At 57.4% G+C, this 12,086-nt stretch overlaps 1 protein-coding gene across 1 annotated transcript; it reads left to right on the top strand.

The window, feature by feature from the left end:
- The first annotated feature begins 1,552 nt into the window (after positions 1-1,552).
- Positions 1,553-9,909, top strand: FURIN (furin, paired basic amino acid cleaving enzyme). The gene is made up of 15 exons (XM_015818611.2): positions 1,553-1,693; positions 3,172-3,270; positions 4,090-4,185; positions 4,690-4,818; positions 5,050-5,126; positions 5,360-5,448; positions 5,534-5,706; positions 5,793-6,005; positions 6,924-7,024; positions 7,110-7,213; positions 7,295-7,412; positions 7,773-7,952; positions 8,038-8,162; positions 8,373-8,489; positions 9,344-9,909. The coding sequence occupies exons 1-15, from the start codon at positions 1,553-1,555 to the stop codon at positions 9,907-9,909; spliced, it is 2,328 nt and encodes a 775-aa protein (XP_015674097.2).
- Positions 9,910-12,086: the final 2,177 nt, after the last annotated feature.

The raw sequence follows: 12,086 nt of genomic DNA, 5'->3' as shown, positions 1-12,086 counted from the left end.
GCTTGCTCGGTCAGTTAATAAGCTTGTTCTGCTGGAAGGCTAACATTTGGAGGCTGGAGATCACTTTTGATCCAGACAGGAACAGCAAGTGTGGTGAAATAATGTGGCTGGGTAGAATTTCCCCTCTTCTCCGGCTCTCCTGACCTTCCTCTGGCTGGGATGACCTTCTGCTTGGTCATCTTTCTGCTGACTCTTCAGCCCTGGGAATGGAGGACCTGCATTCAGCCCCGACCAGGACCTTCTGTGCTGGAGTGCTTGGGCAGACATACGGAGCACACTCGCCAGGTTTTTGGATCAAGAGATGGAGAGGAGAGGTCAAGCACAAACAGTATCTGCCCACAGAACAAGGGGGATCGATACTGCCCCTTGCACCGCTGAGTCAACAAAGGAGGGTTGGGGTTAGGGTGCACAGTAGCTCCACTGGAGGGCTTCCAGGCCTCAGGCCTCTTGTTCTGCCAACATGCCGCCTGTGTGTGGTTGTCCCCTTTTTCCATGGTCACTCCAGCCAGCACTCTCCTCGGTGGAGAGATCAGAGCACAGCTGATGCTTGTCTGGTTTAGAGCACAAGAGAAGGGCTTTGGCTGCAGGGGAGTCATCCCCCCCCTTTTTGCAAATAAGTTGCCTTGGCAAACTTGTTCATTTGTGTATAGCATGTTTTCCGCTTTCATTTTTTTTCTGTAAGCTCCTTATGAGATTGTTTTGGTCGCAAGAAAAGCAACAGCATAGCACATACAATGCAAAGTGATTTGAGGGTTAGGATTTTACTAAATAGATAGTTGCATAACAGGATGCAGATTGGTTCCTCTACACAAATGCAGCTGTGTTGTGTGGCCAAGAATCCTTACCGTGAAGGAGGCTAATACCTGCCAGCCTTGACTCCTCACTTGGGTTGCTTCTGGCCACATCTTTGCAAGGGGGCCAGGAGGGCCTTCGGAGAGCATCCCCTGCCCCATGCAGGGAAGCAGGGGAGTGCAGCTCATCCTGGGCACCTGCCCCAATCTCCTCTCCTCTCCTTTCCTGAGTGTTGGGCTCCTCCTCACCATGCTCCAGCTGGGCCTCTAGGAGCATCTCCTTCCCTCTCCTTTGGGTCCTCCAGAAGGGGGACATAAGCCCCCAAATCTCCTCCCATCCCAAATGAGGGCAGCTGGCAGTCGGCCTTGCACAGGGGGCATTTGTGCCTCTTCCACACACGAGGAAATTTATCTGGGCTCAGGAACTTGGGAAATGATGCTTTATGGTGGCAACTTCCTGCCCCCCCCCACGACCACTTGGCTCCTATTGGCAGACATTGGGCACAGCCTCTTGCTACCTACGTCCTGCTCTTCTCGGCATCTTGGAGCAGGTGGGGAGGAGGTCCACTCTGAGCCCTGTGCTTCCCTTTGCTCTCCAGGTGCTGTGCAGTCGATGTGTGGTCCAGAACCGGCCCCCATGCCTCCTCAGGCCGATTGAGCCCTTGCCGGGCAGTGCGAGGGCCTCTCCTGGCTGCCCAGCTCTGCTTTCCCTCCTGGCTTTCATGGCTCGGAGGCTGCCCTTGCTGCTCTTCTGGTGGGCGATGACGGTGCCCCTGGCCCTTCTAGTCAGCGAGGGACTCAGCCAGCACATCTACACCAACACCTGGGCTGTCCTGGTACCCGCTGGCCTGCAGGAAGCCGAACGGATGGCCAGGAAGCATGGCTTCCTCAACCTGGGACCGGTGAGTTACTTCCTAACGGTATTTGCTCATATTTAAGCCAGTTCGCGAGCAGAGGCTTGCACATTGCGCTGCAGGAGGCTTGCGCTACTCCTGAGGGAGGGGCTACTCTTCCTGCTGCGGGGCCTCGTGCGGGTGAATTCCCTAGGATTTTTGGATACCAGCCAGGATACCGTTAGGTTGCACGAGATCCTGACACTTGGAAGAGCGGGAGAGTTTTCTCCTTGACACTCCTTGGTCCTGTTTTCCTTGGCGATCTTGGTGCTCTCTCAGCTTGGCTGTTTGCCTGTAGACATTTGGTTCCCTGACAACCCGCATCTTCAGTACTTCTGAACTGAGCGCACTGAAGTGAGCTGAGATGTGATCTAGCTGGGTAGCAAAACATCTGCGAGCAACAGCCGACCTGAGGGAGCACCAAGGACCCCCTTGAGCTACAGAGATTCCCTTCGATTTTAACTCTTCCCTTGGCCTGGCAGCGTTTGGAGCCCTTTGCTTTCATGGCTGAATTCATGGCTGCGCTGACCTCTCCCTTGGGAAGCAGCCCTCGGCTCATCTGGAATGGGCCTCCTGTCTGCCTTTGCCAGTCACAAGGGCCCCACTGGTGGGAAGCGGCAGCGCCGTTCTTTAGGCAGGACGTTTGATGTCAGCTTTGGGAAACCGCTGTTTTGATGACTAGTCAGCTGTCTCTGTTCCAGCAGGCTCTTATCTTTGCAGCAGTGATGTTGGCAGAGGGCCCAGCTGCCCAGGGTTGATGCGGGATCGTGGCTGGTGATGTCAGTTCCCACCCATTCTTCTGGTCTTCAGGCCAGCAATGGCTCAGATATCACTGTTCATGTGGCTCAGAGCTTACCAGGGCCTTTTACAAAGGCCGTTTCATGCAACCTCACCAGCCTCTTTAGAGCCAGACATTTGTTGTGACATGTTTTTGAGGGTCACCGTGCCCCTTATTTGAAGTGTGGAGTGTCTTGGGAAAGGTGTGTTATGTAAGGCATCAGGACTGTTCACCCACAGGGGGACTCTGCTGCTGTCGTTCTCAAACTCTGCATTACGAATGGTTTCATTGGGTTAAGTCACAAGGGTAGGCAACTGTGGCTCTTTTATGACTGGTGGACTTCAACTCCCAGAATTCCAGAGCCAGCCATGCTGAGGGGAAAGGGAGAGGTTTCCAAGCTGAGCCATGCCGGCTCAGGAATTCTGGAAGTTGAAGTCCACCAGTCATGAAGGGACCAAAGTTTCCCCATGCTGGCTCAGGAATTCTGGGAGTTGAAGTCCACGAGTCATAAAAGAGCCAAGGTTGCCTACCCTTGGGTTAAGATTAGGCAGGAATGAAATACTGTTCATGAAAGTTACGTTTTCTTCACAGTCTGAGTCTTAGGGCTACTTTAGTTTTTCCCTTGCAGCCCCCCTCTGCTGTGGGTGCTGGACCCCCTCTCTGGGGCCAGCGCTCGAATGAACCTGGTCTGCTTGGCTTCTCTTCTCAGATCATCGGGGACTATTACCACTTCTACCACCGGGCTGTGGCTAAGCGATCCCTCTCGCCACACTGGTCCTGGCACAGCTCCTTGTCCAGAGAGCCGCAGGTAGGAATTCCGGTCCTGCAGAGTTGGCCCCAGAGGGAGGAGGCCGCCCTGGAGGGCTGCGCCATGACTCTTGCCCTACCGAGCTCCAGGTCTCCTCCGGATCTCCCACAAGCCACTGGCCCCTTGTCTTGCATGCCTGCCTGCCTGTCAAGAGTTGCCCAGGAGGGGATGGAATGGCTGCTCGCCCCGTTTTTGATCTGCCGAGGGTTTGGGCTGAGGCCCATTGGGGAGAAGAAGGAGGCTGGCAGGAGGAGCTGGAGATGCTTAGAAGGGTGTGTAGCTCTGGCTTCTCTTCCAGCTCAACAGGGGAGGAAGTAGGTGAAGCTGAGAGACACGGAACCTGAGCGAGGCTGCTCTGTGACTGCCCGAGCCGGGCTTCCTTTGCCTGGGGAGGGAGGCCCAGGCAAGGCCCCCTCCCTGCTTAGCAGAGGCCATAGGGCCCGCGTGCTGAGCAGGGTGGTCTCGTTTCCTGAGTGGAGCAGGGCAGTGGGAGATGGTCACCCAGGCCTGGAACCCCATCAAAGGAAAACCGTTCATCGCACCACTACGCAAAGGCTTGGTCCGTGCAGCCTCCACTGGGTCTGCTTTGCCTTTTTAGAAAAGGGCCTCTGGCCATGAGCAGAGGGCCACCCCCCTGCAGTTTGGCCATGGCAGGGCTGGGCATGTGGTCCTTGTGGGACTAGATGGCAAGATTGCTCTGCTGGCAGAGCTCCAGAGTGGCATCTTTTGACATGAACGCTTGCCCAGCGGTTCTTCGTGGCCTCGCTGTTCTGGCACCTGTGGGAACCTGGCAGCATACCCACGGGCATCTCTCTGCAGGTGCTCTGGCTGGAGCAGCAGGTGGCCAAGCGCCGGACCAAGCGGGATGCCTTTCTAGAGCCGACAGATCCGAAGTTCCCCCAGCAGTGGTACCTGGTAGGTGAGGCGACTGTCTTGGGGAGATGGGACTTGTCTTCTCTGAAGCCCGGGGGGGCAGGCCGGGGGCAGAGGGGCACTGTTTAGCCACTCCAGCCAGCGGGACGGAGGCTCTAAAACGTTGCCCAATGGCTGTGTCCCTAGAGTGGCCCCCTCTGGTTCCCAGCAACCCCCTCTGGTTCCAAGGGGCAGTGCCAGGGGCCGTGGCAGAGCGTGCCCTGCAGGAGAGCAGCACAGAGAGGGCGGGGGGGGGGGAGAGGGGGAAAAGAGACCAAGAGAGCTAGCAGGGCATTCCCTATTTGGATGAATGTTTGAAAAGGGGGGGGCTGTGAGATTGAGCCTGAGTAGGGGGGGTTCTCTCCTCTTTGGCTTGAGATTCTCTTTTGAGGACAATTGGGGGAATTCCCCCTCAGGAAGGAAAAGATGGGCTCTCGAAGCCCCTGTACTCCCGCTCGAGCACCCCGGCTCTTTGGGGTGACGGTCTGCTGCTCCCCTTTTTTGCAGTCCAACGGCAACCAGAGAGACCTGAACGTGGAGGAGGCCTGGCAGCAGGGCTACACTGGCCGTGGGGTGGTGGTCTCCATCTTGGATGATGGCATTGAGAAGAACCACCCAGATCTGGAGGCCAATTATGTAAGTGGAGGAGGGGATGGGCACGCTGGCTCTCCTGGGAGGGGAGGGCAAAGGCCTCCTAGGGTCCTGGCTGTCTCTCGCTGGAGGGCCCACGCTTCCAAGTTTCCCCCAGCCCAGCCACGGCATCGGGGGACAGGCCTCCCAGTGGCCAGCAGGCCCGTCTCCAGGGTGGCCGATGTCTCCTGTGAAGGGGCAGAGCACTAAGGCCCCAGAGGCTTCTGTCTTTCCCAGGACCCGGCTGCCAGCTTTGACGTGAATGACCAGGATCCGGACCCTCAGCCTCGCTACACACAAACGAATGACAACAGGTGGGAGGGAGGAGAGTAACTGGGCACGTGGCCTGGGGTGGGGCACTGGGATGAGAGGCTTCCACGGAAGACCCCCCTGACCCTTGCGAGGGTCACATTTTGGGGTTTTGTCCCGGATCTGCACTCTTGCAGACTCAGGCCTCCAAGAAGAAGGGGTTTGTTTGTTTATTGCATGTCTGAACTGTCCACCCTCCTTATGCAGGCATAGCCTCAGCCTTTTCTGTCCGTTGCAGGCACGGGACTCGGTGCGCAGGCGAAGTGGCTGCTGTGGCCAACAACGGCATCTGTGGTGTGGGTGTGGCTTTCAACGCCAAAATCGGAGGTGAGGAGCACCCTTGGGCTCTGCCCGCTGTTGGGCTGGTCCGGCTGGTCAGAGGCAGTCAAAGCAGCGGCCATCTTTGTTCCAGGTGTCCGCATGCTGGATGGGGAGGTGACAGACGCTGTGGAAGCCCGCTCGCTGGGCCTGAACCCCGACCACATCCACATCTACAGTGCCAGCTGGGGCCCGGAGGACGACGGCAAAACCGTGGATGGCCCCGCCCACATGGCCGAAGAGGCCTTCCGCCGGGGCGTGAGTCAGGTGAGGGGGCGGGCCAGGCGGGCAGCTGGGGGCCAGTCAGGGTATACCTCGAGGCCCCCAGCTGCTTCACCCAACCCTTCTCTCAGGGCCGCAACGGACTGGGCTCCATCTTCGTCTGGGCCTCGGGGAATGGTGGCCGCGATCGTGACAGTTGCAACTGCGACGGCTACACCAATAGCATCTACACCCTCTCCATCAGCAGCACCACCCAGTATGGCAACGTGCCCTGGTACAGCGAGGCCTGCTCCTCCACCCTGGCCACCACCTACAGCAGCGGCAGCCAGAACGAGAAACAGATTGTGAGTCCCACCTGCTCCCAGGGTGCGTCCTCCCCCCAGGTCCCAGGACAGAAACGTGCTCCAAAGATGCCCGGGTGGTTTGGAACCCAAACCCAGGATTGCTGGCTACGGGTGCCACGATTGCTGGATTGCAATTGCTGGCCATGGTGCCAAGGTTGGGACAAGAGATCACAGATGATTAATGACATAAAGAGAGTGCAGAAAGAACCGGGAATCTGGTGGTGTAAATGGCTCGGAGGGACAGTGGGGGCAAGGAAGGAAGACAGGACAGAGGGAGACCCCTTGTTGGGGGCCTGCATTGGAGAGGAGAAACACTACAAAGGGGAAACCTGTGCAAGCCGCAGGGACAGTCTGAGGCTTCAAGTTTGCGCGTCGGGGGCAGAGCCAGAAGTTGTATCTGGCCACCTGCAGGCATCCATGGTGGAGGGGGGCCGACTGCATTTCCTTGTGCCTCAGTTTACATTGGGAGCAATTAAAACAAAAACACCCGGTTATTCTTTCAGTTGATACTGAAACATTTTGGGCCAAAGTTTGGGGGCTTAAGGCCCCTCCCTCCTTGTCTGTGGCTAGACAAAAATCCTCCATAAGGCATTTCCTGGGTTTTGGGAGAAGAGTTCTCTCTGCTGAAAAGAGAGCGCAAAGTAACGGAGCTCTCGGGCACTAGAGATTCCAGGGGGGGCTCAGCCGATGTCGCTGTGCGTGTTTGCATGCACGTCTCCTGGGAGGCCAACTCAAAGAGGAGCTGGGGGGCTGGGAGCGCCAGCCCTGCAGGTGGTCCCCACGGCCACTGAATGGGGTCCATTCCTTTTCAGAGGAAATAGAGGTGCCTGTGGGGGGGGGGGGGAGTTGCTGAGCTGGCAGGCGAACGGCAGCCGGATAAGCTGTGATTGTGCTGGCCTTCCTCTCTCCGTCCTCCAGGTGACGACGGACCTGTGGCAGAAATGCACTGAGTCGCACACTGGCACATCTGCCTCGGCACCCCTGGCCGCTGGCATCATTGCCCTTGCTCTGGAAGCCAAGTAAGGGGCAAGGGAGGGGGCGGTGCTGGTGCAAGCCGGGCCTGGTGGAGCCGCCATTGCCGACTCACCTGCCTCTTCTCTGCAGCAACAACCTGACCTGGCGGGACATGCAGCATCTGGTTGTGCGGACTTCCAAACCTGCCCACCTCAACACCAACGACTGGACCACCAACGGGGTGGGACGCAAAGGTAGCCCTGGGGATGGAGCAGACGGGCCACGGCAGATGCCGTCCTGCCCTGCCCAGCCCTGACTCGCCCCTCTTTCCGCAGTTAGCCATTCCTACGGCTACGGGTTGCTGGATGCAGGCGCCATGGTGGCCCTGGCCAAGAACTGGACCTCAGTGGGGCCTCAGCGGAAGTGCATCATTGACATCCTCCCCGAGCCAAAGTGGGTGTCTTCTCCCTCCTTGGGTGGGTGGGTGGGTGGGCTCAGCTTCTTGGGTACAGGGATTCCTCAACTTACAAACATACGTTGAGTGACTGACTGTCCTGGCAGGATTGTTGGATCGATTGATTTAGATTTTGGTGCGGCCAACTCCAGGGAGACTCTGGGTGGCTTACAATATAAAAGTCAGAATTCCAGTGCAATGAATAAGTAAAAACTACCTTAAGAGAAATAACCACAAGGCAGCCAGACAGCTAGTGCATGTATCCAGTGCCTCTAATGGGGGGCTCATCCACTCCACCCCATGGGGGAAGAGGCCCCATGGTCGCTGGCTGCCTTGCTGAGTATCCTTGTGTCCTGCAGGGACATTGGCAAGCGTCTGGAGGTGCGGCAGAAGGTGGAGGCCTGCTGGGGAAAGGCTGACTACGTGGCCGGACTGGAGCATGTCCAAGCCAGGCTGACCCTTTCTTACAACCGCCGCGGAGACCTGGCCATTCACCTGGTCAGCCCAATGGGCACCCGCTCCACCCTCCTGGCTGCCAGGTAAGCTGACCCCTGCCGCCTCCGGTCCCAAAAGACCACCGAGCCTCTGCCGAGCCCTCCCCATCACCTCTTTCTGCTTGACCAGGCCTCGGGACTATTCGGCCGATGGCTTTAACGACTGGGCCTTCATGACGACGCATTCGTGGGACGAAGACCCGGCTGGCGAATGGGTGCTGGAAATTGAGAACACGAGCGAAGCAAACAATTACGGTAGTGCGCGCTTTATTCCTCGGTGTTTCCTTTTGGTGTTGTCTGCCCGGATGCCAGGAAGACTCTCCGTAAACATGAATTATCAGACAAAATGCATTTTAAAAAATTTACAATATGATTCAGAAGCCTCAAAGAACACTCTCCCCTTGGATCTGGACTGGCAGGGAGGCTGCTCCAGGTGCTCACCCCTCTTTCCCTTCTGCTTTCCAGGCACCCTCACCAAGTTCGTCCTGGTTCTGTATGGGACGGGACCCGACCTGCCCGACCTCTCCAACCAGTTTGAGACCAGTGGCTGCAAAACCCTGGTCACCAACCAGGCCTGCGTGGGTAAGTCCTAAGGAAAAGCTGCCCACAGACTGCTTGGCACAGTGTTCCACTCTCGGGGGTGGCCCCTGCCCTGGGCCTGGGCTTGTGTTCACTGCCCGCTGGCAGAAGGGTGGCTCCGGGCCTGCCCTGTCCCTGGACAGGTTGGACTTGATGGGTGCCTCTTTTGCCCCCTCCCCAACTCCAAGGGAAGGGAGGGGGAGTCCTGCCTTGGTGGCAGGTTCCCTCGGTCTGCCCATTTGGGCCCACCACTCTCTGCTGCTCTCTCCACATCCTAGTTAGCTAAGAAGTGGTTTCAACCCCCCCTTCCTGTGGTCCCCAAGTGGCCCTCTGAGTGGAGGGGCTGGAGGCACTCCTGCCAGAGCAGTGGGTAACTCGGTCACCAGCCTTGGCACAGGAAGGACGCGGTTTCTGTGACTTGGCTCTGATGGGAGGGGAAAAGCACCAGAGGCCCAGGGAGCTGCCCCCTCCCACTGTCCTTGGACCACCATGTGGCACTCAGTCCAGCATCTGCTTCTAGGTTTCCAGTTGGCTCTTTCACTCCGTCCTCTTCTGGACACTTGTCACATTCTCCCTTTTACTTTATTCAGGTGGCTTCCATATCATCTTTCTGTTCAATTTATTTTGAGAGTAATCCCTCTGCTAATATTTTTTTCCATACAGGATTTTCACTTTCACTTCCCATAGTCATCCTATATTTATTGCCTCTTTCATTTCTTTTCTTCCGTGATTGTTTTGCTTTTGACACCACCAAATAACATCGCATCCCACATTTGAGATCTTCTTACCAGCCTTCCCACATTCCCTCTATACCTCAGCCTTTCAAAGCATCCTCTCTCCTCTGGCTTCTCTTGCAGTGTGTGAAGAAGGCTTCTACCTCCACCAGAAGACCTGTCTCAAGACTTGTCCACCTGGCTTTGCTCCGGCCCTGGGGCCGCCGCCTCTGGAGAACAGCCTGGACCCCCACCTGCTGCAGTCCCGGCTCTGTGTGCCCTGCCATCCATCCTGTGCCACCTGCCTGGGCTCCTCAGCCTCCCAGTGCTCGTCCTGCCCGGCTCATGCCCACTACAACAGTCAGGAGCACACCTGCTCCCATCAGACGCAGAGCAGCCGGGCCTCTCCTGCCGTGGGGGGGGAGGGCGCGGCTCCTGCCAGCCCCCCCTCCTACCTGCCGCTCCTGGTGGCGGGCCTGAGCTGTGCCTTCATCGTCCTGGTGTTCGTCACCGTCTTCCTGGTGCTGCAGCTGCGGTTGGGGCCGTGCCTGCGTGGCTACAAGATCTACTCGCTGGAGAGCGGAAACCTCATCGCCTACAAAGGGCTGCCCTCCATTCTCTGGCAGGAGGGGCTGGAGGAGGAGGTGGAGGAGGAGGAGGAGGAAGCCGAGGGCGAGAGGACTGCCTTCATCAGAGACCAAAGGCTTTGATGAGTCTGCAGCCCCCGGTGAAGCAGGCCAGACTCACCCCCCCACCCGGGGCTCCTGCTCTCTCCTGGGGCTGAGCCCCCTGTGTCTTACGGGCCTGATGCTGCTGCTGCTGCTGGAGTCCTTCTCTTCTGGTTTTAATTCACCAAAGTTTTTTTTTTTTTAAAAAAAACCCTAAACCAGTCTGTCCTGTTAGGGTGGAAAGGAAGTGGGGCCCAGGGGCCACATCTCCCTAGATGGGGGAGTGCCGAGGCGCCAGGAGGGCTCCCAGCTCCCTCCTGCCTTGGCCCCCAGGCATCGCCTCCCCTCCTCACTTCCCTCGTGGCCAGGAGGACCTGCCTGACCTGCTGCACCCCCTCCGCCCCTGACTGAGCAGGGCAGTCAGGAAAGGGGGCCACGAGGACAAGACACCGCCTTGCTCAGTGCAGATGGACTGCCCGGCCCCCTCCCCTCCCCCCCCCACTGCGAGCAGGTTCTCTGGACCTTGGAGGGGCGGCCAGCCGGCTGGCTTGCTCACCAGCGCCCCCTGGCGGCTGCTCCCTGGATCTGCTGAGCTTTGCTGGAGCTTCCACCTTTCCTACGTGCCTTGTTGCCCCCCCCTCGGATGACAATCTCTGGTCCCGGGCATCGGGCATCCGCCACTGGCCTCGGGAGCCGCCTGGTGGAGGTTGCTCAGTCGGGGCTGCCCAGGACACTTTTTTCTATAACTTTTTTGGTGCACAAATGATTTCTTGTAATTTGAAGAAGGAGCCGATTCCTGGGGCCAGTTTTTTTTTTTTAATTTAATGGATGTGGATATAACTCTAGAGAGATTAAAGTTTATTAAATGTTGGAACTATGCAAACCTGGTTTCTCTTGCTGTATTCTCTCACCGGAAGCCTCAGTCAAGCCCTAAAAGCCTTAATCAAGAGCCACGATACCCCCCCCCCCACCCCGCCGGTTACTTGAAACCCAGGAATATCTGACTGCCCCAGGCCTCTTCCGTCCGGGCCCTCTGCTTTTCTCTCCTGGCAAAACTGAGGAAGGCCCAAGGCCTCCTGGTGGATGGCAGACTTTCACTGGGTCTTCAAATTCCCAATAAAAGCAGATAAAATTCAAGGGCAGGAGCTAGTTGTGGAATGAAAATAATATAAATGTATATTAAGGACGTGGATCCAGCCGAACGCTGCAACTGGGAGGTGTTGAATAGGATGGTCCCATCCCAAGCACACCGCTCAGTTCCAGGCAGCCCTTGGAGAGAAGACTGAGAAGCGGAAGCTTCAGAGAAGTTACTAGGGATTTCCTGGGGACCTGCAAAGAGATTTGGGGGAATGGTTTAAACCCGAGAAGGGCTCCAAATCATAGAATCCTGTTACTGGATGTCCTCAAGCACAAGAAATAAATGGCACGGTAGAGGGTTGCCGCTTGTTTTCAGCCATCCGGAAGGCAAGATGAAAAGCAGATTTAAGTTATAGAGAGGAAGATGACATAAAGAGCAGTTTGAGAGGAGAAGTGTGTGTGTGGGGGAGGGTGGAAATGGCCACTTGGTGGAAGGCTGGGAGTCCCACCTGGAGCCAGCGGTGAAGGCAGGAGGCTAGAAACCGGGACACTCGGCCTTAGGCAGAGAAGCTGGCTGGGTGACCCTGGGCCAGTGCCCCCTTCTCAGCCCACCCAAGGCTGGTGGTTGGGAAAACAGGAGGAGGAAGTACTGGGTGTGTTAGCCGCCGCCTTGAGTTATTTATGAAAATAGAAAAGGCGAGATAAAAATAAATAAAAACTACCTTTTCTGGAGGCATCTGGATCTTGACAGCAGGCTCCTATCTCCTGTTTAAGGAGGCTACCTCGGGGCACCTCACCTGGCACCCAGCCTAATGGCAGCCTAGCGTGTGTGTGTGTGTGTGTGTGTGTGTGTGTGTGTGTGTGTGTCACACTGTACTGTCACTTGCCTTTCTGGTTAGATGAAATGGCAGGCTTGCTGGCTCTCCACCACCGGCCCTGCTCCCTCCAAGGTGCCCGTCCCGGCCTCCCCACCCTCCGTCCGCTCGCCAGCCCTTGGGGCACCTACGAGCCGGGGACCCAAAGCGGCCTCGCCAGCCAATCAAGACCGGGGCTCCTTAAAGGCCTCGAGTCGCCCGGCCGGCTCTTGTGCCCCTGGAGCCGGGCAGGAGAGGCGGCGCAGGAAGAGGCCTCTTGCAATGCCG

Source organism: Protobothrops mucrosquamatus, unplaced genomic scaffold (genome assembly GCF_001527695.2).
Source record: "Protobothrops mucrosquamatus isolate PMUCROS unplaced genomic scaffold, P.Mucros_1.0 scaffold768, whole genome shotgun sequence".
Taxonomy (NCBI): domain Eukaryota; kingdom Metazoa; phylum Chordata; class Lepidosauria; order Squamata; family Viperidae; genus Protobothrops; species Protobothrops mucrosquamatus.
The sequence above is the reverse complement of the archived record's forward strand: the minus strand, read 5'-3'. Positions and strand labels throughout refer to the sequence as shown.

Bases quoted from the DNA above. Each gene is read 5' to 3' on its own strand.
- FURIN (XM_015818611.2), top strand. From the start codon at position 1,553: ATGACGGTGCCCCTGGCCCTTCTAGTCAGCGAGGGACTCAGCCAGCAC. The intron at 1,694-3,171 runs GTGAGTTACTTC...TTCTCTTCTCAG, and splicing joins GCTTCCTCAACCTGGGACCG to ATCATCGGGGACTATTACCA. The intron at 4,186-4,689 runs GTAGGTGAGGCG...CCTTTTTTGCAG, and splicing joins TCCCCCAGCAGTGGTACCTG to TCCAACGGCAACCAGAGAGA.